General features: G+C 62.1%; 1 protein-coding gene across 1 annotated transcript in view; it reads left to right on the top strand.

Moving 5' to 3' along the window:
- The first annotated feature begins 11354 nt into the window (after nt 1–11354).
- The window catches only part of PAPLN (papilin, proteoglycan like sulfated glycoprotein), a 35092-nt gene continuing 21912 nt past the window's right edge, over nt 11355–24534 (top strand). The window contains exons 1-12 of the mRNA XM_045578872.1: nt 11355–11696; nt 15931–16046; nt 16734–16794; nt 17085–17187; nt 18414–18544; nt 19198–19321; nt 19794–19874; nt 19998–20170; nt 20325–20448; nt 21275–21401; nt 22109–22316; nt 23210–23392. Coding sequence (XP_045434828.1) covers nt 11643–11696; nt 15931–16046; nt 16734–16794; nt 17085–17187; nt 18414–18544; nt 19198–19321; nt 19794–19874; nt 19998–20170; nt 20325–20448; nt 21275–21401; nt 22109–22316; nt 23210–23392 — 1485 coding nt within the window. The 5' untranslated portion in view covers nt 11355–11642. The remainder of the gene's footprint in view (nt 11697–15930; nt 16047–16733; nt 16795–17084; nt 17188–18413; nt 18545–19197; nt 19322–19793; nt 19875–19997; nt 20171–20324; nt 20449–21274; nt 21402–22108; nt 22317–23209; nt 23393–24534) is intronic.

The following is a 24534-nucleotide window of genomic DNA, read 5'->3' as shown; positions in this document are numbered from 1 at the left end:
GAAACCGTACCAACAAGGCTGCCAACGTGCTCGGGTCCCGTCATCTGAATCCATCCATCCTCCCCTCCGCCGGGAAGCACCACAGATCGGTGTATTAAAAACCAGCCTGGAGCTAAATCGAGCCCCTTCCTTGAAGGCAGAGCTTTCCCAGGGCCTCAGGCAGCTGCAGTGTCGCCCCGAGGAAGTAGCTGGATCCCCCAGGGCCCTGGAGTGTGGTGTTCGCCCTGCCGTCTGCAGCGAGGATTTGCCAGAAAGCAGTTTTCCTTTTAAAGTAAATAATTGTAACAGGGCAGCTTCAAACTCGGCTGTCTGGAGGAGCAAACCCAGGCCTGCTCTGCTTCCTGTGTGATCGGCGGGGCTGGGATGCGGGTTCAGTGGGTCCTTTACTCTCACGTGTTCACAGTCCGGCTTTTCCTCCTGCAGACACTGCTCTGTACGTGCATCAGACTGAATGCATCTCTTTAAAATGCCTTTCAAATTCTTGGTAAGAGAGGTGGTTGTTTTGATAGATGGTTGCAGATTTTCCTGTGTTTGTCAAAGGAATAAAGGCTGCATGGATCCAGTTGTGCGAGTTTTCTTACGTGAAAGTAGTGTAACGGGTAAGCGTGAGAGACGCTGAGCGATGATCAGGAAACGGTTTGAAACGCACAGGCATTGCTTCTGTCCTCCACGCGGAGCACAGAGGAGTGGGTCATAGCAGGCCGCACCTCTGAAGGATGCAATGTGGAGCCTATGAGAAGTCTCAACATAATTACTCTTAATACTGTTTCTGAAAAGGTATTTTAAAAAAAAATAACGTTTAACTCAATTTCACGTAAAAACTGTCCAAACAAGAATTTGCAGGACATGTTAGTGGTGACAGTATATTGCAATTACTTCATGTGCCAGAGGATTATCTTTCAAAAATCATAGAGCTGCCAAAACCGGTTTGGCTCAGTGGATAGAGCGTCGGCCTGCGGACTGAAGGGTCCCGGGTTCAATTCCGGTCAAGGGCAGGCACATCTCCAGTAGGAGGTGTGCAAGAGGCAGCTGATGATTCTCATCGATAGTTCTAACTCTCCCTCTCTGTAAAGAATCAATAAAATATATTTAAAAATAATAATAAATAAAAGTTACATTAAAAAAAAAATCATAGAGTTACTCATCAGTAGAAAATCATCATTATCCCCAAACTGCTGTTTCTATACAGAACGTGGGGATTTACTGATCAGAATCAAGTTTGTGGCAGAAGAAAGCAGAGCCGACCTTTGCCCTCAGAAGGAGGGTGTAAGCGAGGACTGTCCCTGCGGAAGTGGCTCAGGGCATCGAAACAGGAAAGGCGCCCTTTCCTCCGGGGTCAGGCGTCATTGCTTTTATGAGTCTCGAAGGCAGTGTCCCTCGGGTCCCACGGGCATGATGGCTTGTCCTCACCGCTGGGCGAGGTTTCTGATGTCTGGGGCCTTGCATGGTGCTCTTGGTGAGAGAAGGACGCAGGGTTGAGGGGCAAGAGTAACGGGGCCGAGTTTTCTGCATCACTAGGTAAGTAAGCCAGTTTCGTGTAGCCCAACTATTTTCTCTGGGGCCAAAATAGGATCTGGTTAAAGGTGAAATGGCAACGTCCTTGAGAATAAGCCACACAATGTTCACTCATTGAATTTTTTAAAACATTTTTTAATTGATTTCAGAGAGGAAGGGAGAAGGACAGAGAAAAACACCAATGATGGGTGAGAACCATTGATTGGCTGCCTCCTGCACACCCTTTCCCGGGGATTGAGCCCTAAACCTGGGCATGTGCCCCGACCTGGAATGGAACCGCAACCCCTGGTTCGTAGGTCTACCACAGCGGCCGGGCCTGCACCGAGTTTGAATGGGAATGCAGGGTAAGAGATCCACAAGAGACAGGGCAAAGGTAGAGTTTCTCCAAAACAAAGTTTGAGCCAAATTTGGGAAGAAGGGGAGAATCTGAAATGGCAAAAAGGCAACATACACTAAAATCAGGAAGGAAGAAACACGCGGGAGGTAGCCAAGGATCATTGGTGTTCGAGTTAAGATGGCTTATTCAGAGGAAAACTCAATTAGCAAGCCGAATCCGTTTCTACATGACTTGTAGAAACCATGGAGGACTGGTGACCGAACCCACCACAGGGATGCCATGCCTGATCCTCTCTCTGGGCTGGCACTTCTGTGCCTGGCATGCCGTGCCCTCCGAAGGGGAAGAGCCTCAGGAGCCAGGCTTGTGGGAGACCTAGCTCTTGGGAGAAGGGGGTGACACACCCTTGACCGCTCTGTTCATCTGTTGTTTTCTTTCTAAACTTGCTTTAATTATGTAGCAACTCAGGATCAATTCCTCATGCAGAAGAGGGACGGAGTCTGTTCTCCTTTGACCCACAGCATTCCTCGAGGTGGACTGCAGGGAAGATCTTGACTGGTTCATTTTCTGGGGGAGCAGACCTAGTCCAGAGCCACTAAAGGCAAAGGCACGTGTACAAGGGGGTTTAGAAGTGGGAACAACTGGGAGCCGGTGAGCACAGCGACACGACACCAAGCACATGGCGGTCCGTCGTTCGTGATGGCGTGCGTCCCCTCCAGACGCAGCTGTCCTAGTGACGGCCACGACTCTCCAGCACCTGCCAAAGAGCAGGAGAGGTTGGGGGCTTTCTCCTGACATGATCATGGGTCTTCCTGTTTCCTAATTGGATTCTGCCATGTCTGCTACAAAACAGCACAGCATTTTTTTTTAAAAAAATATATTTCATTGATTTTTTTTACAGGGAGAGGGATAGAGAGCTAGAAACGTCGATGAGAGAGAAACATCGACCAGCTGCCTCCTGCACACCCCATACCGGGGATGTGCCTGCAACCAATATACATGCCCTTGACCGGAATCGAACCCGGGACCTTTCAGTCCGCAGACCGACGCTCTACCACTGAGCCAAACCGGCTTCGGCCAGCACAGCATTTAATTGTTCAGGGCGATGGCAGGGTTTTAACTTGCCTGGGCCAGGTAGATGTGAACGTGTGATTTCTTCGACTTTTTTGAAATGTTGGAAATGACCTTTGCACCATCCTGCCTGAGACTCCTGACACCCCCCCCGCATCCCCATCTCCAACCCCCCAGTTCAGAGCACAGGTCTGGAGTAATCCAGGCAGAAGGCCACCCTGTTTGGAAGCATCATCAGGTTGAAGACTGTACCATCCCAGTGTGAGGGGAGGGTTTTCTTTCCTAGGAAACCTGCAGGGGCCTGGGGTGCAGTCTGCGGACACTGTGAGGGGAGGGCCGGAAGAGCTGGGCCTGGCGCTCAGGTCCCCCCAGTGGCATTCAGAAGTGAGTTCCCGGATGTGCAAGGGCCTTCAGCCCTGCTGGGCCTCCATGGTGACGCCAGCCTGCCTGGCAGTCCAGGTGCCATCGATGGCACAGCCTGTCTGACTCTGAGGTGATGTAGCCAGCCAGAGCACCCGTTGTGTCACCGGGCCCATGGCAGTGACCCCGAGACAGGGAGGGTAGGAGCTGGGTCCTCCGCCCTGTGCACATGGAGCAGGTCACCCTCCGGGGACTTCCCAACCGGCAGGGCTCGGAATTCCCTTCCCCCTCGGGCGCCCTAGATAAATCCGCGAGGTAAGTCCCAGACTTGTTGCCAGTGGTTATGCAGCCTTTTGTCATTAAAGACATCACTGACCAAGGCACTCCGAGCATTTGGTCATTGCTGCATGAACGGCTTTTTGTTTCTAAGTCACATGCACTGGCAGACAGTTTTGTGATCTGACCCAGAGAGCCCCCATCCCGGCGCGAGTTCACCCCGACCAGGTCTGGGGGCCGCCACCCAGCCCCTGTGCCAGGCCCTGCTGGCATGGCCCTGGCAGGCGCTGCTCTGGGTCCCCTCCCCACCAGCCCTGGCCGCTCGGGAGGCTCTGCCTGTCTCTCCCTGGCAGCACTCCATCCTGCCGGTGGGGCAGGCGGAAGGAAGGCGAGGCCTGGAGTGCCCCCCCCGCCCCCCCCCGCCCCGGCCCGGCCCGGCCCGGCCCCTGCTCCCGAGGCTGGAAACAAGTTTGGCCCCATCTCCCCACTGGGAAAGGGGCCAACCCAGCTGCTTCCCACAGCCCCTCCCTGACTCACCCCAGCCCAAGTTCCTCTCCGCCCAGCCCCAGGATTCTGTCCCTGGTTCCGGGGAGGGGCCCCCCCCCCCCCCACACACACACACTCCTACCCTGCTGCTTCTCTCCATTTCTCTGAGGTTTGGTGCTCCTTGTCTTTCTCAGAGCAAGGCAGCCTTGGGCTGCAGACCGCTCCCTGCCTAGACCCCCTGCTCCGAGACCTGGCAGAGGGAAGCGTCTTACCCTGAGGCCTCTGAGCCAGGTGAGGGCGCCCCAACGACAGATCCCCAGAGACCACCACTCAGGCGGCTGCCTTGCTCCCTGAGGTCCCTGAGGTGAGGGGAACCGGGAGGTCGGAGGGAGCTGGGCGTGTGTTCACCACCCCATCCCCGGGCTCCTCGGAGTTGCTCAATCAGCGGTGGATAAACGGAGTAAACAGTGGATTCCGGGCCCACGGGAGGGGCTGTCCATGCAGGACCATCAGCAGCACGTGTGTGGGAACGTGCTCGGGAAGAACAAACATTGCCAGCGTGGCCCTTGTTTGCAGGGCCGTGTGGAGAGCGAGGAGCCCGAAGCCCATTGGCCTTACCTGCTTGAGAGAGCAGTGTTTACAAATCGGTGGTCAGGGCTGAGTCCAAACAGAACGCAGCTGTGACATCTTGAGAAGTGTGTGGGTTTGTCCCGGGTCAGTGCCTCCATGCTAACGTGAGAGGAACAGTGCAGTTCTTAATACCTCTACTTACCCCCCATTCAACCAAGAGAAGCTCCCAAGGAACACCCTTCAGGAAGTGGACGGGGAGCGAGGGTGGCTTGCTTCTCCCGGGGAGATTGTAGCCAGATGCTTGCAGTGCGTGCATGCGTGCGTGTGTGTGTGTGTGTGTGTGTGTGTGTGTCTATGTGTGCACACGCACCCTTGTGGAAGGAAGGGGATGAGATCCCAGGCTGGAGCCGCTGGGTGGGAGCCAACCAGGTCAGGTTTTCTGGAAAGCCCTGCCTTTACCCCTTCGCTGCTGCTCTGGCTCTGTCTCCTGCCCCAACTCCGCTTTCTCACGGGGCCTCGCCCTCCTCCTGGCGCCCTTTCCCAGGATCTGGATTGAGGTGGGGCAGATGGGGTGTATACATCCCAGGCCCGATGCCTCTGAGAAACATCCCAGGAATTCTGTTCTTTCCCTCTGGACGGCCGCATGGAGCTATACCTCCGTCCTCCCAGCGCTGAGGGCACAGCTCCCCTCCAGAGGCCGGGCGGCGGGTCGTACACGCCCCCTCAGGCACACGGAGCGGGCACTCCTCCCGCTGGCGGTCCGGACTGGCTCAGGGCAGCAGAGGCAGGACGGGATCTGGAAGCACAGCGTGGCCGGCAGACTCTCCTCCCCCAGCCCCGCCCGGGAGGACTGTCGGGGGAACTGTGTTGGAGGGAGAGGATGGAGTGATAAATGGGAGGATCCTTGAGCGTGAGGTGTTTCTTTTTTCCTTTTGGATTGCTAGTGGGCTGTATCATAGGTTCTGTGATTTGAAAAAGTGTTTTTATTGATCATAGAGGGATAGAGACACAGAGACATCCATGAGAGGGAGACAGCCATCAGCTGCCTCCTGCATGCCCCCTACAGGGGATCAAGCCCACAGCCAGGGCACATGCCCTGATGGGGGAATCTAACCAGTGACCAATGGTTCATGGGTCGGCACTCAGTCACTGTGCCACCCGGGCCAGGTGGTCCTATGATGTCATAGTGGAAATAGTGATATTCAGATGGAAAGAGTCATATATTCTAAATGACACACATTGGCATGCAATGTCAGCTCCCCTCGGGGCAGGACCGTCTGTGTTGGAGCCCCCAGCGTGGGAGAGCTGATGGTGAATCTCTTCCCAGCGCTCTGGCTAATGACATCACCGTTGTAGCTTGGAAATAGCCCTGGGGGACTCACACCTTGGCAACAGATCAGTGCCGCAAAGCAGTAGCGGAGAACTGGTTTCTGAACGCATGCCACCACTGGGCGGGCCTTTCCCCAGGGAGCTTCTGGCACACAGAAGACGCTCAGATATATGCAAGGAATGAATAAACCAGTGAACAGACACCGCCAAAATAAAAGGGAAAAAAAGAGAGAGAGAGAGAAAGAAGAGAAGAAGAGAAGTAGATTTTCAAAATTCAGTTTACACCAAAACCGTGTGCAGTGAGCTGCGGGAGAGTGTGGACACGTGCTTTGGGGCAGCCGGCATCTGGGAGCTGCCCTTCTCCTCCCTCGGGCCCTGGCCCCTGCTGGGCTTGGAGTCTCCAAGGACCGAGGACCGTTCCTGGGGGTGGCAGGGCTCAGTGTCACCTAAAGTGGTGGTTGCAGTAGGCTGGTGTCCAGAAGGCCAGGTCCTAGCCAGATCTGCTCCTGGGCCAGGAACTATGACCTTGGCAGGGGTTCCAGCCCACTTCTGGGTCTGACTCTCCATTTTCCTGTCAATTCGATGAGCTCCCATGGTCCTTGCTCTGAGAAGCTTTCTGTTTCAGTTAATGTCGTTCTTTGTGTGTGTGGTTTGCAATCAAGAACCCTGCGTCAGCCCTAGCCGGTTTGGCTCAGTGGATAGAGCGTCGGCCTGCAGACTAAAGGGTCCCAGGTTCGATTCAGGTCAAGGGCATGAACCTTGGTTGCGGGCACATCCCCAGTAGAGGGTGTGTAGGAGGCAGCTGATTGATGTTTCTCTCTAATCGATGTTTTTAACTCTCTATCCCTCTCCCTTCTTGTCTGTAAAAAAATCAATAATAATAAAAAAAAAGAACCCTGCGTCAGATCAGGTTGGCTGTGCAGAGATCTACGGGGGGAAGTGCAAGGGAACATAAAGGGAGGAGCAGGGAAAGCTTTCAGGACACAGACCTGGGGTGTGGCTGCTGGAGGCTGTCAATCAGCCATGCTTCCCACAACTTGCTCTCTAGAGCAGTGTTTCCCAAACTTTTGACATATGGGTACCCCTTCTATAATTTTGGTAACACTGAGTACCCCTTGTACTCATGAGAACGTAGAATTAGGCGCAGCTAAGCACGGTGCAGTGCATATCCCCACCAAACTCCGGTGCAACGCGTACCCCCTCCAAACTCCTCCCGTACCCCTGGGGGTGCGCGTACCACACTTTGGGAAACACTGTTCTAGAGAGATACCCTCAGGAGCACCATAAACCTCTGGCCCAGGATGCAGTGATGGAAGAGACAGATCCCTGTCCTTGCAAAGGTCACTCTCAAGGGCACAAAGGGAAGGCGTCTTGGAGGAGGTGCCTACTGGGAGCCCCGAGGCTCTGGGTCTTTGCCCCTTTCCCCTTCTCTGCAGCTTTCCATCCGAACCGAACCTCACAGAGATCCGGCCACTTCCCAGCCGTGGCCTGGACCTGCCATCCGCAGAGCTGGTCAGGGGGCAGGGAATCCAGGATACAGGCGAGGGAGCATGGGATAGTGCATGAGCGGTCGGCAAACTCATTAGTCAGCAGAGCCAAATATCAACAGTACAGCGATTGAAATTTCTTTTGAGAGCCACATTTTGTTAAACTTCTAACACCACTTCTTCAAAATAGACTCCCCCAGGCTGTGGTATTTTGTGGAAGAGCCACACTCAAGGGGCCAAAGAGCCGCATGTGGCTCTCGAGCCGCGGTTTGCCGACCACTGGTCCGATAGAGGAACTAACGTTTACTGACACTTAGTAGGAACTTCACAGAGCCAATGACGCTGTCACCCTCTATGTGAAGTTCCAGGCAGCCAGCTGAGGCTTACAGAAGCGGCATGACGGGGTCACACACAATGAGAAGCAGAGCAGGTTCCAGGCCTGCCTGCCTCCCAGGCCGTCCTTCTGCCTTCCTCCTCCGGGCTCCCCCTACCTCCCAAGGGGAAGGGAGGCAGGTGCAGCTAGTGAGTGGCTCAGGGTCAGTGCAGAGGGGAAGTTACACCTGGAGGGATGGTCTTACACTTTTTCTTGGGGTGTTTTTTCTACACCACCTTTTCTTTGTGTGTGCGTGTGCACACCAATTATGTACACCATTTTTTGGTGCATAACAGCTATGTGCTAGGTTTGTGCTCACATCCTCCTGAGGTAGCAGAATCTGTTTTTTGTTTGTTTGTTTGTTTTAAAAAATATATATTTTATTCATTTTTTACAGAGAGAAAGAGAGAAGGATAGAGTTAGAAACATTGATGAGAATCATCTCTCAGCTGCCTCTTACACACTCCCTACTGAGGATGTGCCCGCAACCAACGTACATGCCCTTGACCGGAATCAAACCTGGAACCCTTCAGTCCTCAGGCAGATGCTCTACCCACTGAGCCAAACCGGCTTCGGCAGGATCTGAGGTTTGAAGACAAGCCCTTGCTCAAGCCAGTCGCCCAGCTGGTGGGTGCAGAGCTGCCCCCAACACTGTGTGCGGGTTCTGCTCCCCAAATTCCGGGTCTTCTTTATGGCTGGGCGGGCCTGAGTGTCTCAGAAGGAGGGATCACAGAGGAAAAACGAGAACAGATGGGAAGACGCCTGGCTGCCCACCCCCATGGCTTCCTCCCACTTGACAGGGACCTTTGGCCCAGCTCAGAGAATCCCAGGCTGACGGGGCAGGGAGCAGAGCTTGGTGCACGGAAGAAGCTCTTTTCCTTTCCTAGAGAGACTCTGGGTAATTCCACTCCCTTTTCTCCTGTCTCTGCTGAGAACCCACACCCGTCCCTGGGCCAGGCTGCACAGCTGTGCCCCTCCTCTCTCTGGTAGGTAAGAGATGGGTCCCTCTCAGAATGCTGTTTAAGGAAAGCATTTCGTCTGAGCATTCCTCACCGCCTAGGGACGAGGCCTGCCGGAGCTGGGGGCCTGAGGGGGTGAGCTCCCCACGGGGGACTTTTCTCTGCCCCGAAGGAGGCCGGGAGAGAAAGGGCTGATGGCTGGGGTAGGCGGCGGGCAGAAGGCAGGAGAGGAGGTTGAGGGGACCTCCCGCTGCCTACGTGCCCCTGGGCCAGCGCTGTTTGGGGGAGGGGGGGGAAGGGGTGTGATTTCCAGCTCCAACAGCAGGCAGAAAGCCTTGGCTGAGAAGGAGGAGAACTAGGAAAGGAAATTAAATGAATCACACGGATTGTGCCCCTACCTCCATCCCAACCAGTGCCCTGGGCCCCGGTGATAGGGGTGCAAGCTTCACCCTGAGGGACCTCCCGCTGAGTCAGGGAGACCCAGGTTCCCGCGGGGAGAGGCGCCCGTGTCCGCACAGCAGACAGGGTCTGAGGGGACAGGGCCCGCCGGCGGTGGTGAGGGGGAGGGTCGTAGAGAAGTTGACCTTTGGCCAGGGTCTTGAGGGGTGAGCAGGAAGGAGTTTGCATGGCAGCGGGTTCCAGGGTGCATTCTGGGCCGGGAAAAGCCAGCTGGTGGGGGAACAGCGGCATGTCCGTGGGGACCTCGGCCGCGGCCCGAGCTCAGAATCCGGGAGAGAGGACGAGCAGGGGCTGCAGGCGGAGCAGGGCTGCCGCTCGGAGAGGGTGGAGGCGGCGCAGGGAGCTGGAAGGCGCGGGCTCAGAGGGGATGGCGTGGCTCAGCCCCCAGGGCATGGCTGCGGCGGCCTCCCCGCGGGGGCGTGCTCTCACCCCGGGGTGGGGACCGGTGTCAGCACGGGCGGGGGGGGGGGGGGGGGAAGAGGTGGGGATTGGGGTGGGGATTGGGGTGGGGAATGGGGCGGGGAGGAAACCAGCCAGCCCGGGGAGAGCAAGCCCGACCTCCGCGTGCGAGTGCGTTCTGCGCGGCCAGGCCGCGCTGGGGCTGGGCGGTCCGATGGAGCGGCCCGCGCCCTGCGCCCCGCGCCCCGGGACCGGGAGGAGGCCGGAGGGGGCGAGGGGCTGGCCCCGGGGCCCCGCCGGCACTGCCCGCCGGCCCGCGGGGTGCGGGGAAGTGGAGCCCCGAGGAGCCCGCCCGGCTCTGCCCACCGAGGTGGGGCTGCCGCCTCCGACGTGCGCGCCTTTGGGGGCTGCACCCAGCGGGCCCCGGGGGTGGGGCTCCCCGCGGGGCGCCTCCTGGGGCGGCGGCGGAGGGTGACGGTGCGGGGTGCGGCACCGAGGCGCCCCTGGTAACAGTGACGAGGAAATTCTTCCCTTCGGTCCTTTCCTCAGTCTCTCCCTCCGCTGGCTCTCCCCGCCCTGAGGCCGGAGCCAGGCTCCCACCGCCTCCTCCCCGCCCGGGGCTGCGGTTCCGGGGTGGGGGGTGCTGGGGGCGCTGGGGGGCGGGGGAGAGGAACGGGGTGTGCGGGGCCCCGCCCGCACGAGCCCGGGAGCCTGGCCTGACTGTGAGAAGGACCAGGAATCGCTGTTGGTGCTAAATGAACGGGACACGCAGGTCGTTACATGGACCAGGTTCACTTCCGCTGACATTGGCTTATGTTTGCTGCTGTAGCCTTGCAAACCGGAGTCACTTTGTACTTAAAACCGAAAGAACATGGTTCAATTACACACCTTAAACTTTAAGCATACAAGTCAGCACCCGTTTGATGCTTTGCACTGAACGGGAGGACACATTGCTTATTTCACTCTCCTGCACAGTAACATGTACACACATAAACGCACAGTGCACATACCGCACTCCCGTGCACACATGACATGCACACGCACACCAGACAAACCCACAAGGCACTCTGCACACGCCCCCCCCACACATCCCACTGCACCTGCACACATCACATGCACACACACACCAGACAAACCCACAAGGCACTCTGCACACACACACACACACACACACACCACTGCACCTGCACACTTCACATGCACACACACACACCAGACAAACCCACAAGGCACTCTGCACACGCCCAGACACACATACACCCCCCCCACTGCATCTGCACACATCTCGTGCACACACACAAGACACTCTGCACACGCACAAGCACACACACACACCCCACTGCACCTGCACACATCACGTGCACACACACCAGACAAACCCACAAGGCACTCTGCACACACGCACACGCGCACAAAGACCGCTTAAGGGACCGGCAAGGGAGCTTGCTCAGTACAGAGAAGCAGTGCTGGCCTGGGTTTGGAGTAAGATACAATTAACATTTTAAAAGCATTTACGTTTAGGTTTAAAATGCCCAAAGAGCCTTTGTGAGAACCTCTACCAGTGAGTGTGTAAACAACGCGGGGAATGGCTTTTGAAAAGGGCAGCCCTGGCCGAGTGAAAAGAGGGAATCTGGTTGCTCTGAACCGGAGCTCCCAACAAGGAAGTATTCTTATCGCCCTCTTTCCCTCCGACGCCCCGGAGGCGTTCCTCTCGCGCGTTGGGAAGCGGGTGTACACTAAGGCGAGCAGGCGTCCCGCTTTGGGCGGGACAGCCCCGATTTTTAACAACCTGTCCCCGATTTTTTAAAAACGTCGCCGGATGCGGGACAAATTGTTAAAAATCGGGACTGTCCCGCCGTCTGCTCGCCTTAGTGTAGACCGGCCGTGCCCTGCACGCTCCGCAGGTCCTCCCGCCGCGGCTCCGGCCACCTGTGCGGAGGGGCAGGCGTTCGAGCCCCGCCCGCCCGCACCCGCCGCCGAGGCCGCGCCTGCTCCGCCCGCCCGCGCCCGCCGCTCCGGCCGAGATGCCGCTGCTCCCGCTCCTGGCCCTGCTGCTGGCCCCGGCGCCCGCGGCCCCGGTGAGTGCGCCCGCCGGCCCTGCTGGGGTCCCCACCGGGGTCCCCTCCCGTCCCCGCTCCCCTCCCCTCGCGGGGCGACAACCCCAGGAGAGGGCCTGGGGGAAGACGGGGTGGGAGGAGGCGCGTCCTCAGCCCGAGCTCCTTGGAAAAGAGGGAGGCCCGGGCTGACCCGGCGCCCAGAGCTGCGCCCCGGGCCGGGGCTGCCGTTGGCAGTTGCAGGAATGGCAGCCCCTTGGCCTCCCCGCTCCGAGGAGCTGGGTGCAGACCGGATGGTCTCCCAGGTGGAAGGAGGGGGCCTCGCCGGCACCGCGAAGGTGCAGAGCCAGGTGGGCCCTCCACTGGGTGCCGGGGACCGTACCCCGCTGCCCCTCAGCCGTGCGGGCCCAGGGGCCGGGGGTGCCAGCCACCCCGCCCCGTGGGGTTGAGCTCGGGAGCAGGGCTGCGCTAGAGCTTCCTGCGATGCTGGAAATGTTTCCACCTGGGCTTTCCAATCGGAGAGCCGCCGTGTCCACCTGGCTGCTGAGCTCAGGAACAGTGGCTGGTGCAGCTGAGGACCTGAGTTTTTACATTTTATTTTTAATGAATTTGAATAGCCACAGGGTGCTCGTGGCCACCTCACTGGTGCAGGTGTGGAGAGCGGGCACAGAGAGCCACCTGTGGTCCGCGTAGCTGCTTCGTTAGCGGGAGCCCAGAGGACAGGGCTCCCTGGAGAACACATGTGGGTCCTGAGAAAGGGGAGTCTTCTTGCTGAGGGCGCTGCCATCAGGGAGGGAGGGTCTGCAGAGCTGGGCGTGGTGCTGCCACGTTCTCCTGGCTCGGCCTGGCAGGAGGCACAGGGGCAGCCAGGCCCCCTCCAGCTCCCCCTCAGAGAGGCAGGCGGGAGGGGAAGGGCTGGTGAGCTGAGGTGAGAAGGCCCCGGAGGGCAGCCTGCCCTGGACATCAGCTGTGGGCAGGCGGCATGCCCCCCACCTATCCAGCCCCAGCTTCCGAGCGTGGTGGGCCAGAGCCCTCCTTCCCCGTGTCCTCTCTCCACCTGCCAGGCCCCCACCGTCCTCTGCGTGGGCCTTGCTCCCTAAGTGCCACGTCCGGTCCTCGGCCGGCTTCCTGCTGGTGCCGGTGCAGGAGGCTCACTGGAGGGGATCCCGGCACCAGCCTCAAAGCCCCAGGGGGGAAGCCAGAGGCACCCTAACTGCATCAGCAGCCAGATCCCCCAGTGTGGGCTGCGTGCAGATGGGAGGAGCCGAGGTTCCTGGGCCCTCGGTGCTTCCTTCCTTAGGAGCACTGAGAGCCTTCTCCAAGCCACTCCGGGGAGGGTGTGGGCCAGGCTCACTGCTCTGCAGCCCCTGGTTCTGGTTCTGATTCTGGCTGGGGCAGGGTCCACCACAGGGCCCCCCGGCTGTTCTGGGGTCAGCTGGCTCAGTGAGCAGAGGAGTAAGAAGGGATGAAGCAGGGTGGCCCTGCTTGCCACGCCCCGTAGGGGAGCTCCCTGAGGCCATGCCTTTCCAGCCCCCTGACTCCCACCCACGTCCCTCCTCTCTCAGACCCTCCCGCCTGCTCCCTGGGGCAGCGGGTCCCCCTGGGAAAGGGGCTCCTTGCCCAGGTGGGAGTTGCAGGAGGAGGGGGTGGGGTGCTGAGAGCAGCAGGAGGCAGGTGAGGACAGGCAGGTGAGGGCGGCGGGACCAGCTCATTCTGGCCTCCCAAGTCAGTTCAGCTGGTGGTTCGGGTAATTACAGGGAAGTAAACGCACCAGGCGCTCCTGGCTGAATGCGCTCTCTCCCCTGGGAGACCGTGTGGAGCAGTGGACAGGGTGCGGCCCGGAGCTGGCAGCCTGGGCCCCCCAGTCCCACCTGCGGGTGGCCCCAGGCCAGTGGACGCCCTTCTCACGGGTGCGGGAGGGTGAGGCCAGGGGGTGCTGGGAAGGCTGGGTGCTTAGAAGGCCCCGTGTCAGCCAGTCCTCCCCCCACCCCGTCCTCGCCTCCACTGGGTGGCTGTGGCAGAGGTGCCCCTGTCCTCACAGCAAGCCCAGCCCTGCCCCAGGGAGGTGGGCTGGGAGGCTTAGGGGCTGTGCTCCAGGGGTGAGACTCCCTGCAGACAGGCCTTGGTCAGCGGGTAATCAGTCACCAGGCCCAGGCCGGCAGCAGGAGGAAGCAGCAGACCCTGTGGCCGCAGCTTAGACTGCGTGTGTGTGCATGCATGTGTGTGTGTTGCACGCGTGTGCGTGAGTGTGCGTGTGTGCATGCGTGTGCGCGCGCTGATCGCCCCTGGAAAGTCGCCTCCCACCCTCTATCCCCGTGGTCGGCAAACCGCGGCTCGTGAGCCACCTGAGGCTCTTTGGCCCCTTGAGTGTGGCTCTTCCACAAAACACCACGGCCTGGGCGAAGAAGTGGCGTTAGAAGAAGTTTACGTTTAAAAAATTTGGCTCTCAAAAAAGAAATTTGTTGATATTTGGCTCTGTTGACTAATGAGTTTGCCGACCACTGCTCTACACTCAACCTCTTCCCCTTTAAGATAGAAACCTGATCACGTGGATTCCAGTTTAACTTTCCCTGAGGGAACATACCTTGCTATTCTGGTTCACTGGTTTTCAGAAGCTGGCCATTCTGTCCCGGCTGGAAGCGGAGGATAAATAACTCGAAGGGTCTGGCTGGCCCTTCCTCTTGGCTTGGCGTGTGGCTCAGCCCATCGTGTGGTTTGTGGTGACTCGGGGTAAAGCCAGGGGTGCTGGAGCTGAGCTGTGGGTGACTGTGGGTGTGAGCTCGCCTGAGACCCTGTGAGGTTGCTGGGGGCCACAGCAGCAGGGGGAGCGTGCTCTCCCGCATTAGGCCTTGAGTGCTTTCTCTGGAAATTGGGAGTGATTCTCCCCCTCCTCCCACCCCCCAGAGATTCGTAGATGGTGATGCTCTAAAATAAAGTCCCTTCCAGCAAAGAGGACACACACCTCTGCCTCCTGGCAAGCGGTGGTCAGCCCTCACCTGCCCAGCTCCTGAGGGCTCAGCGGTCTCTCTGGGCTCCCCCGGTGAGGAGGTGGGACAGAGGCCCGGGGTGAAGCTGGCCTGCTGTTGCGTCCACTTGTTGATGCGTGGCTCCCTCGCCCGTGCCCTGTGGGAATACTGCCCGCCCCCCCGGCTGGCTGTGCAGTGAAATCAGCCAAGGCTCACAGTGTGCCCGGCCCTGCCAGGTACCTTCTCCCTCAGAAACACTGAGCAGCCGTCTGCCTCCGCGCAGCCTGTGCCCGGACGTCAGGCTGCTCTGAGGGGGACACGAGAGGACACGTGTGTAGCAAGCAGGTGGACGTCTGGTCGCAGCTGCAGTGGGTCAGGTCTTCCTGGTGGGAAACTGCCTGTGAGGATAGATTCTTGTTTCGGAGTCGCAAATGGCAGCCCTTCAACGAGAGAGAGGCGATCCCTCCTCCACTAACTACCCTGGGGGGACTGGAGCCCCTGGAGCCAGACCGCTGAGACCCTGCTGTCCTGGCTCCCCTGGCGGAAGCCTCTGCTGCTGAGCTCCCTCACGGAGCAGCAGGCTGCTCTCACACCACGTTCCAAGCAGCAGGGGGAGGACAAGAGAGGGAAGAAAGAGGACAGAGGCCCGCGCAAGCTCTCTCTCGAGATGCCTGGGGCTGCTGCCCGGCACTGCTTCCACCGACGAGAGGGACGGACTCAGCCACGCTCGCTGCAGGGAGTCTGGGGAACGGACGGGTCCAGCCTGGTGCCCAGCGGAGAGTCAGGGGTTCTCTCACAACAGGAGGAGGGGAAGGCAGCTGCGGGGGGACCCCTGGGAACCCGCGCAGCGAGGCAGGGAGGAAGCACCGCCTCTCCCCCAGCCCCTCCTAGGATTAGTAGATGAACGTAGTGTAATGGGCCAGAACCACAGACCCTTCCAGAAGCGAGGTCACCGCCCAGGGCAGACGCAGGAACAGGCGTGCTGTGGCCGTCCACGCCAGGCCCCGGTGCAGCGGGCGCACCTGCCCAAACGCCGTCCTCCCCGCCTGTGAGGCCTCCCTCCTGGGAAAACCCATTTGGCTGACCAGGCTCCCTGCCAGGCGGTCGGCAGCCGCCGTGCCTGTCAAACCAGACTCCGCACAGGCCGGTGGGCAGCATCACCAGGGGGCAGTCCTCTGCCGCCAGCACGGAGCCGGCAAGGAGCCGGGGCAGCGGTGACAGCTGGCTGACGGGACTGTGCCGGGGTGCCCGGCAGGTGCCAACTCCGGCTCCTGGGCGCGTCTCCCCCCCAGGCTCCCAAGCTGAGGCGGCAGAGCGACGCCTGGGGCCCCTGGGGTGACTGGAGCCCCTGCAGCCGGACCTGCGGAGGGGGCATCAGCTTCAGGGAGCGCTCCTGCCACTCGCAGAGGTAGGGGGCTGGCGGGGGCAGCGTGGATGGGGCGTTTGAACTCAGTCATTTCCTGGTGCTTCCGCTTGACTTCCGTCATCAGCTAGATTCTGGGGCGCTGGGGCCCCCTGGCCTCTGGCTCCCGGGGTGGCGAAGGCACCGGCAGGGCCAGTGAGTGCTCGCCTGCGCGGTGTCTCTGCCTCCAGCCTTTGTCACCTATAGATCTTGCCCTTCACGTGACCTAAGACCTACTGTGTGCCCTGGGCCCCATAGGTGCTAGAGCGGGGTGGGCGCAAAAGAAGGGGCGGAGACACCTTGTCTGTCGGTGGGTTTCAGTCACTTCCGAGCCGGTGTGAAGAGGAAAGTGAGGTTCTGCTCTAAGTGCCTGGTGCCCCTGAAGTGGCAGAATGGCCTCCCCGGGGGCGGGGGGTGTTATACCCTGTTTCACCTCCAGGAGCAGCATCGGGGCTCCTCTGGATGTTCACCTTCAGGGTGGTCAAACTGCAGGACGGCTGGGCTGTCTCCGCCCAGATACAAACCAGGGCTCAGTGCACCGCTAGCACGGAGGGGATGTGTGTGTGCGCGCCCCCCAACACACACACACACACACACACACACACAGACCTGCCCTCTCTGCCCTCAGAGGAGTCCCCGGAGGGTGGAGTCCCCGGAGGGTGGGGTGTCGGTTACTGGTGCTCTTGTCCACAGGAGAGACGGGGGCTCCAGCTGCGTGGGCCCCACTCGCAGACACCGCCTTTGTCACATTGAGGTACACACGCAGGGAGTGGGGCCAGCTTCCCAGCCCCCCCCCACACACACCCAGGCCCCGGTGCCCCCTGTCACTGCCCAGCGGGTGCGGGAGGTCCCTTCCTCCCCCAGGGACAGCCCAGTGACAGCCTCCACGGCTCCCCCTGTAGCAGTCCCCCCCCCCCAGGGGAGCCCCAGACTCCGCCTCCCCGAAGCAGCAGGCGTTGGGGGGACGGACCCCACCTCCCGGGACCAGCGGGCGGCACAGCCCAGGGGTCCCCCACCTTCCCTTCCCGGCCCCGTTGCCCGCAGAGCTGCCCCCCAGGTGCCCGCGACTTCCGGGCGGAGCAGTGCGGGGAGTTCGACGGCCTCGACTTCCAGGGCCGCCGGCCTCGGTGGCTGCCCTACTACGCGGGTGAGTGTGCCTGCGTTCGCCTGCAGGGTCCCGGCCCTTTGGGGTGTGGTCCTCCTGAGTTCTGAGGAATGTGCTGAGAATGATTTCAGTATGTCCCTGTTATAGAAGCACAGAGAAAAGGTTAAAAGGGCCACAGAGGGGTGCCTGCTTGGTGGTGGAGGTTGTGACCATCCTATCAGCACTCCGGGCTCTTTAGCTGGGTGTAAAACATTTAGATCAATGTAAAAATTAAAACAAGAAAAAATGATCCCACCCCCACCTCTTTTCTAAGGTCACTGCTAACATCTCATTCTGGCCCTTTCCACATCACTTTATGTGCTGACATATTTGTAATTATGACATGGTACCATTTTGCATTCTGTGATAAGCATTTTCCTGCATTTCTGTATAGTCCTCATACAATTTTTTAAAATCCTCACCTGAGGATGTTTTTTTTTTATTGATTTTTAGAGAGAGAGTAAGAGAGAAACATCAACGTAAGGGAAACATTGATTGGTTGCTTTTCGAATGCACCCTGACGGGGGATCAAACCTGCAACCAGGTATGTGCCCTGACTGAGAATTGAACCCACTGGGGTACAGGACAGTGTCCCAACTGAGCCACCCAGTCAGGGCAAGTCTTCATAAAATTTAAATATATTTATTTTTATTGATTTCATAGAGGAAGGGGGAGAGAAAGAGAGAGAGAGAAAGAGAAACATCAATGCTGAGAGAGAACCACAGATTGGTTGGCTGCCTCCTGTTCGCCCCCTACTGGGGATTGGAGCCTGCAATCTGGGCTGTACCCTGACCAGGAATCAAACCATGACCTCCTGGTTCAAAGGTTGATGCTTAACCACTAAGCCATGCCCTCCAGGCAAGTTTTTATAACTTTTAACAAAATTGTTAATGTGCATGACATCCTACAGATAGGTCCTTCTCCAGAGAGTCCCTGGTTGCTAGCACTTGGGTTAGGGTAGGTAATTCTGAGGCAGACCCCTTCGAGGGTCTAGTTTTTTCCTTGTTCTGGGATTCCCTTAGACACAGCAGTTTGGTGGAGAACATCCCTCTCCCTGGGAGGGAAGAGGGACTCTGAGCCCCTTAGGGGGGCTGCTCCAAGGGCTTCCCCCAACACCCCCAAACCCCCCCCTCCCCGTTTGTGTGCTCCTGGCCCTGCCTGTGCTCTGCGGAGGCTCGGCGAGGCCTGAATATCCCTGGGGGCTCCGCTCCCCCCTTTGCCTTCCCCAGCCCCGAACAAGTGTGAGCTGGCCTGCATCCCCAAGGGGGAGAGCTTCTACTACGCGCTCCGGGAGGCCGTGGTGGACGGGACGCCCTGCGAGCCTGGCAGACCCGACATCTGTGTGGATGGCGTCTGCCGGGTGAGTGTCCGGCCCCCGCCGGTCTCCCTGCCCGCAGCGCCCGGGCCCTCGTGAGCCGGACCGGCTTCTCAGCCGCCTCTCATCGCCGAGGCCCTGTGACCTTCCCTGGGGTTCGGGGACTGACGGCCCCGGCAGCTCCAGGCCCGGCTGTCCTGGCCTGAGAGGCCTCCCCAGGAAAGGAGTTCCATCTTCAGGGGTTTCAGGGACCTGGGTTGCCTCTGATTTGTGTTAACTTGGGGCTCCCCTCAGCCATCCTCTGAGCGAGGCTTGCAGCCCGCCCATTTGCCCAGACCCACTGTGGGGAGCTCTGTCCAAGCTCTGAGGCTCTCGAGAGGGGGTCCCCAGAAGAAGTGCCTAGAAGGGGAGCTGGGTGTTGAGCGGGCAGAAGAGGCGGATTGGCAGCCCCAGGCCGGACCCCTGTGTGCTCAGCCCTCCCTCCGCAGTTCTAAGCTTCGTGGCTCCTCCGAGAGGCTTCTCCGGTTGTTGCAAATCCCCCCAAAATTCCCAGTCTGTTTATTGAAAAAGATCCACCTATCCGCGGACCCACACGCTCCCAGCCTGTGCTATTTCTGGGTCTGCTGTCGTCACCGCTCCTCCCTGGCCCGGGTTCGAGTCCCGGTGTGTGGGTGACTCCCCTCCCTCTCCGCCTGCAGGCTGTGGGCTGTGACCACAAGCTCGACTCGACCACGCAGGAGGACAAGTGCCTGCAGTGCGGGGGCGACGGCACGGCCTGCTACCCGGTCAGCGGCACCATCGGCGTCAGTGACCTCCGCAGAGGTGGGTCCCCCAGACGTCCCCAGACAGGGGAGGCCCGTCTGCTGCCTGGGCCCTCCCCGCCCATGGGCTGCTCGGCTCACAGCGCTGACCGGGCGCTCAGGTCGTGCCTGACAGCCCCGGGGTCATGGCTCAGGTCATGTGAGGCCGAACCCTCTCCCAGGAGCCTGTGGCCCCCGATGGTTCCCGCCTCTGCCCTCGCGTCCCCTGTAATCCTGTCCTGCTGCCGCCTCAGTGCCCCGTCTCATCCCTTCCCCTCTGCCCGCTCCCGCCCGTCTGGGTGCCCAAGCCAGCCCGCCCCCCACTGGCCTTTGGGAAGCTGTTTCCTCTTTGGGGGACACCCCCCCCCCCCCCCGGCACCCTGCGGCCCCGGCTCGCCCTGCCCTGACCCCCTCCGTGCAGCGGGGGGCATGGTGCCCACCGGGCCAGCTCCTCCGTGGCCTGAGGGCGCCAGCGTGCCCCTCCGCTCCCCCAGGCTACAACCAGATCCTCATCGTCCCCCCGGGGGCCACCAGCATCCACATCGAGGAGGCGGCCGCCAGCAGGAACGTCCTGGGTGAGGACGGGGGCGCGGGGCGCGGGGCGCGTGGCGCGGGGCGCGGTGCGCGGGGCGGCGGGGGCGGGGGGGGGGGGGGGCTGGCGCCCCGGCAGCTGACGGTGGGGGGCTCGCCCCGCCCAGCGGTGAAGAGCGTCCGGGGCGAGTACTACCTCAACGGGCACTGGACCGTGGAGGCCGCCCGCGCCCTGCCCGCGGCCAGCACCCTCCTGCACTACGAGCGGGGCGCCGAGGGCGACCGGGCGCCCGAGCGGCTCCTGGCCCGCGGCCCCACCTCCGAGCCCCTGGTCATCGAGGTGAGCGGGGCGGGCGGGAGAGGCCTCCGGGAGGGGCGCCTGGTCCCCGGGGACCGTGGCGGGTCCCTGGGGCCGGGCCGGCGGGAGGGCTGGGGGTGAGGGGGGGTGGGCGCGGGCCACAGGCCTCAGGGAGGACCCCCCCCCCCCCCCGCAGCTCATCAGCCAGGAGCCCGGCCCGGGCGTGCACTACGAGTACCACCTGCCCCTGGGCGCCCCCCGGCCCGGCTCCCGCTGGAGCCACGGCTCCTGGAGCGACTGCAGCGCTGAGTGCGGCGGAGGTGAGGCTGCGGCCCGGACGGCCCTCTCCTGGCGCTCCAGCCCCGTGGGGGGAGGGAGGGAGGGAGGTGGACAGCACCTGAGACATCTGCGGGTTCTGGGGTCACCGTGGGGGAAACCCCAGGGACAGGGCTCCACAGAGGGCCCCCACCTGAGCTAGGAGAACCAGATCCCTTAGGCCACATGTGTCAAACACAAGGCCCGCGGGCCAAATCCGTCCCGCCAGGCCTTGCAATGTGGCCCGCACCGCGCTGTCATCACTGCACTCCGCTGCGTTTCCATCACAGTGACAGTTTATGACTGTTCAGTAAACCATTCGGCCCGCGATTTAGGCTGGATTTTAGATTTTGGCCCCTTCTCTGATTGAGTTCAACACCCCTACCTTAGGCAGTGTTCCCCAAAGTGTGGTGCGCGCACCCCCTGGGGTACGGGAAGAGTTTGGTGGGGGTATGCACTGCACCGTGCTTAGCTGCACCTAATTCTACGTTCTCATGAGGACGAGGGGCACTCGGCGTTTCGAAAATTGTAGAAGACCCCACACATGTCAAAAGTTTGGGAAACACTGGCTTAGGAGAGGGTGCCATGGCAGTAAGGCGGAGCCTGGAGCCCATGGCCCCTGTCAGGGTGGGGGTGGGGGTGGGGGGCATTGGTCCCTCGTAGCTAAAGCTCTGAGCCTCAGTTTCCTCGTCTGTAAATGGGAGATGATGACCCCTGGCCCTTCCCCGGGGGCGCCTGAGGTTGGTCGAGGTGCCCGGCGGGTGCCTGGCCCAGGGAGGGCGTGTGGTGAGGGAGGCCTCACCAGCTCCCACGGCGGCCGGGCCCCTGCAGGCCACCAGACCCGCCCCGTGTTCTGCACCATCGACAACGAGGTCTACCCCGACCACCTGTGCCAGCACCAGCCCCGGCCGGCCGCCCGCCGCCCCTGCAGCCCGCACTCCTGCCCGCAGACCCAGCGGTGAGGCCGGCAGCCCCTCCACCCGGGACGGGCCCACGCACTGGGTGGGAGGGATTGGGGCGCCTCGGCTGCTGGAGGTGTTGAGCAAAGAGGTTGGGGGACCCAGGGCTCCCCACAGCTGTCGCTTGTGGGGGGCAGCGGAGGAGCCTGAGCACGAGGCCCCGGCGTCTCTGGCCTCCCTGTGTGCGAGCACAGTGCCCGGAGTCCAGGATGGCGGCTGGGGGCGGGGGAGGGACCGGAGGCCCCGTCTGTCTGAGCCGAAGGGGCTTGGCACACAGGTGCCCAGGGCCGCCAGGGGATGGGCAGAGGGCCTGAGGGTGCTGCACTGCCTTTGTCCATGCAGAGCACCTCTTCCCTGCACCCCCAGAGCCTGGCGCCCTGCGGGCCCGGAGGGAACGGGTGACCTGCAGGCACAGCTCCCGCAGGGCTGTGGCCCCGGGGAGATGTGGGTGAGGAAGGGAAGCTGGGAGGGAGGCAGCCCGGCTCCGTGGTGCGGGGCCAGCACGCAGAGGTGGGGGGTGGCGAGGGGGCCCGGGGAGTGGCCTGCGTGCTGAGTGCTCTGCCCCCGGCTGCACGGCCCGGATGGTCGGAGGATGGGCCGGGCGGGGGCCTCCAGTCCACTCCCGGGTGTGAGGGCGCCCCCCTCGGGCCTGGGCTCCGGCCCCGCTGCCGGCCAGCCTCACGCTCCTGCTCCTGCTCCCTGGCAGCTGGAAGACGGGGCCCTGGACTCCCTGCTCGGCCTCCTGCGGAGGCGGCTCCCAGTCCCGCTCCGTCTACTGCGTCTGGTCCGACGGGGCCGGCGGCCAGGAGGCCGTGGAGGAGGCCCAGTGCGCGGGCCTGCCCGGGAAGCCCGCCGCCACCCAGGCCTGCCGCCTGCAGCGCTGCGCCGCCTGGCGGGCGGGGCCCTGGGGAGAGGTGAGGCCGGGAGGGGAGGGGCCCTGGGGAGGGGTGAGGCCGGGAGGGGAGGGGCCCTGGGGAGGGGTGAGGCCGGGAGGGGAGGGGCCCCTGGGGAGGTGAGGCCGTGAGGTGCTGCCGGGCAGGGGAGGGGGCCCTGGGGAGAGGTGAGGCCGGGAGGGGAGGGGCCCTGGGGAGAGGTGAGGCAGGGAGGGGAGGGGCCCCTGGGGGAGGGGTGAGGGCCGGGGGAGGAGGTAGGGGCCTGGGGAGAGGTTGAGCAGGGAGGGGGCGGGGCCCTGGGGATAGTGGAAGGCATTGAGGGGAGGGGGAGGGGCCACATGGGGAGGGGTGAGGCCGCGAGGGGAGGGGCCCTGGGGAGAGGTGAGGCCGGGAGGGGAGGGGCCCTGGGGAGGGGGTGAGGCTGGGCGGCAGGGAGGGGGGGGAGGCAGCAGCTGGTCTGGGGCCTGGGAGGGCTGGGAGGTTTGTACTTTGCCACAGAAACAGGTCAAATCGAGTCACCCACTGGGTGGGCTCGGAGCAGGTGAACAGGTGCTCAGGCCCTGCTCCAGGCTCTCCTCCTCGGGGTCGGCGGGAGGGCCAGGCTTTGCCTCGGCAGGAGGGGCCGCTGGGCACGGGGCGGGGCCAAGGGCGGGGCCCTCGCAGCCCGGGGCTGCTGGCCACGGCTTCTGACACCCACGTTTGTCCATGAGGGAATAAGGTGGGAAATGCACCTGAGCCTGTGTCGGTGTGCGTGGCTCAGGCTGTGTGGCCTCAGGGGAGTGCCTCAGCCTCTCTGGTCCTGCGAGCAGTAGGGCTTCCGCTGTGTGACCCGGCGTGGCTCCTCGGGGTGAGGACACGCTGCGCTGACGCCGGCCCTCACAGTGCCCGGCCCTCACAGTGCCCTGTCCTCACAGTGTTCCGTCAGCTGTGGCTCCGGGACCCGCAGGAGGAGCGTCACCTGCCAGGCTGAGGAGGGCTCCCTGCTGCCCGCCGAGGCCTGCTCCCCGGAGGCCCAGCCGCCCCTCACCGAGCCCTGTGTGCGCGGCGACTGCCCCCGCCGCGGGGACCAGGCCTGGCACGTCGGCGCCTGGAGTCCGGTGAGCACTGGCCCCGGTCCCTCCGCCCAAGCCTGGTCCCCTGGTCCCCTGGTCTCTGTGGTGGCTGTACAGATGCCTGTCCTGGGGTCTGACAGGCACTGTCAGCACCTTCCCTCCCTCCCTGTCTCCTCCCTCCTCCTCCTCCCTCCTCCCTCTCTCCTCCTTCTCTCCCCTCCCCTCCTCCCTTCCCTCTCTCCCTCCCTCTCTCCCTCTTCTCCCTCTCCTCTCCTCCCTCCCCTCCCTCCTCCCTCCCTCCTCCCTCCCTCCCTCCCTCTTCCCTCCTCCCTCCCCTCCCTCCCTCCCTCTCTCCCTCCCTCCTCCCTCCCTCCCTCCTCCCTCTCCCTCCCTCCTTTCTTCCTTCCTCACCTCCCTCCCTCCCTCCCTCCCTCCCTCCCTCTCTCCCTCCCTCCTCCCTCCCTCCCTCCCTCCTCCCTCCCATCCTCCCTCCCTCCCTCCCTCCCTCCCTCCCTCTCTCCCTCCCTCCTCCCTCCCTCTCTCCCTCCCTCCGCTCCCTCCCTCCTCATCCCTCCCTCCCTCCTCTCCTCCGCCCTCTCTCCCTCCCTCTCTCCTCCCGCCCTCCCTCCCTCTCCTCCCTCCTCCTCCCTCCCTCCCCCCATCCCTCCCTCCCTCCCTCCCTCCCTCCCTCCCTCCCTCCCTCCCTCCCTCCCTCCTCCCTCCCTCCCTCCCTCCCTCCTCCCTCCCTCCCTCCGCCCTCCCTCCCTCCTCCCTCCCTCCTCCTCCCTCCCTCCCTCCCCTCCCTCCCTCCCTCCCTCCCTCCCTCCCTCCTCCCTCCCTCCTTCCTCCCCTCCCTCCCTCCCCCCTCCCTCCCTCCCTCCCCTCCCTCCCTCCCTCCCTCTCTCCCTCTCCCCTCCCTCCCTCCCTCCTCCCTCCTCCCTCCCTCCCTCCTCCCTCCCTCCCTCTCTCCCTCCCTCCCTCCTCCTCCCTCCTCCTCCCTCTCCTCCCTCCCTCCTCCCTCCTCCTCCTCCTCCCTCCCTCTCTCCTCCCTTCCTCCTCCCTCCCTCCTCTCCCTCCCTCCCTCCTCCCTCCCTCCTCCCTCCCTCCCTCTCTCCCTCCCTCCTCCCTCCCTCCCTCTCTCCCTCCCTCTCTCCCTCCCTCCCTCCCTCTCCCTTCCCTCCCTCCCT

The sequence above is a fragment of the Pipistrellus kuhlii genome, unplaced genomic scaffold (assembly GCF_014108245.1).
Source record: "Pipistrellus kuhlii isolate mPipKuh1 unplaced genomic scaffold, mPipKuh1.p scaffold_m20_p_1, whole genome shotgun sequence".
Lineage (NCBI taxonomy): Eukaryota > Metazoa > Chordata > Mammalia > Chiroptera > Vespertilionidae > Pipistrellus > Pipistrellus kuhlii.
This window is presented reverse-complemented; position numbering and strand designations above follow the sequence as displayed.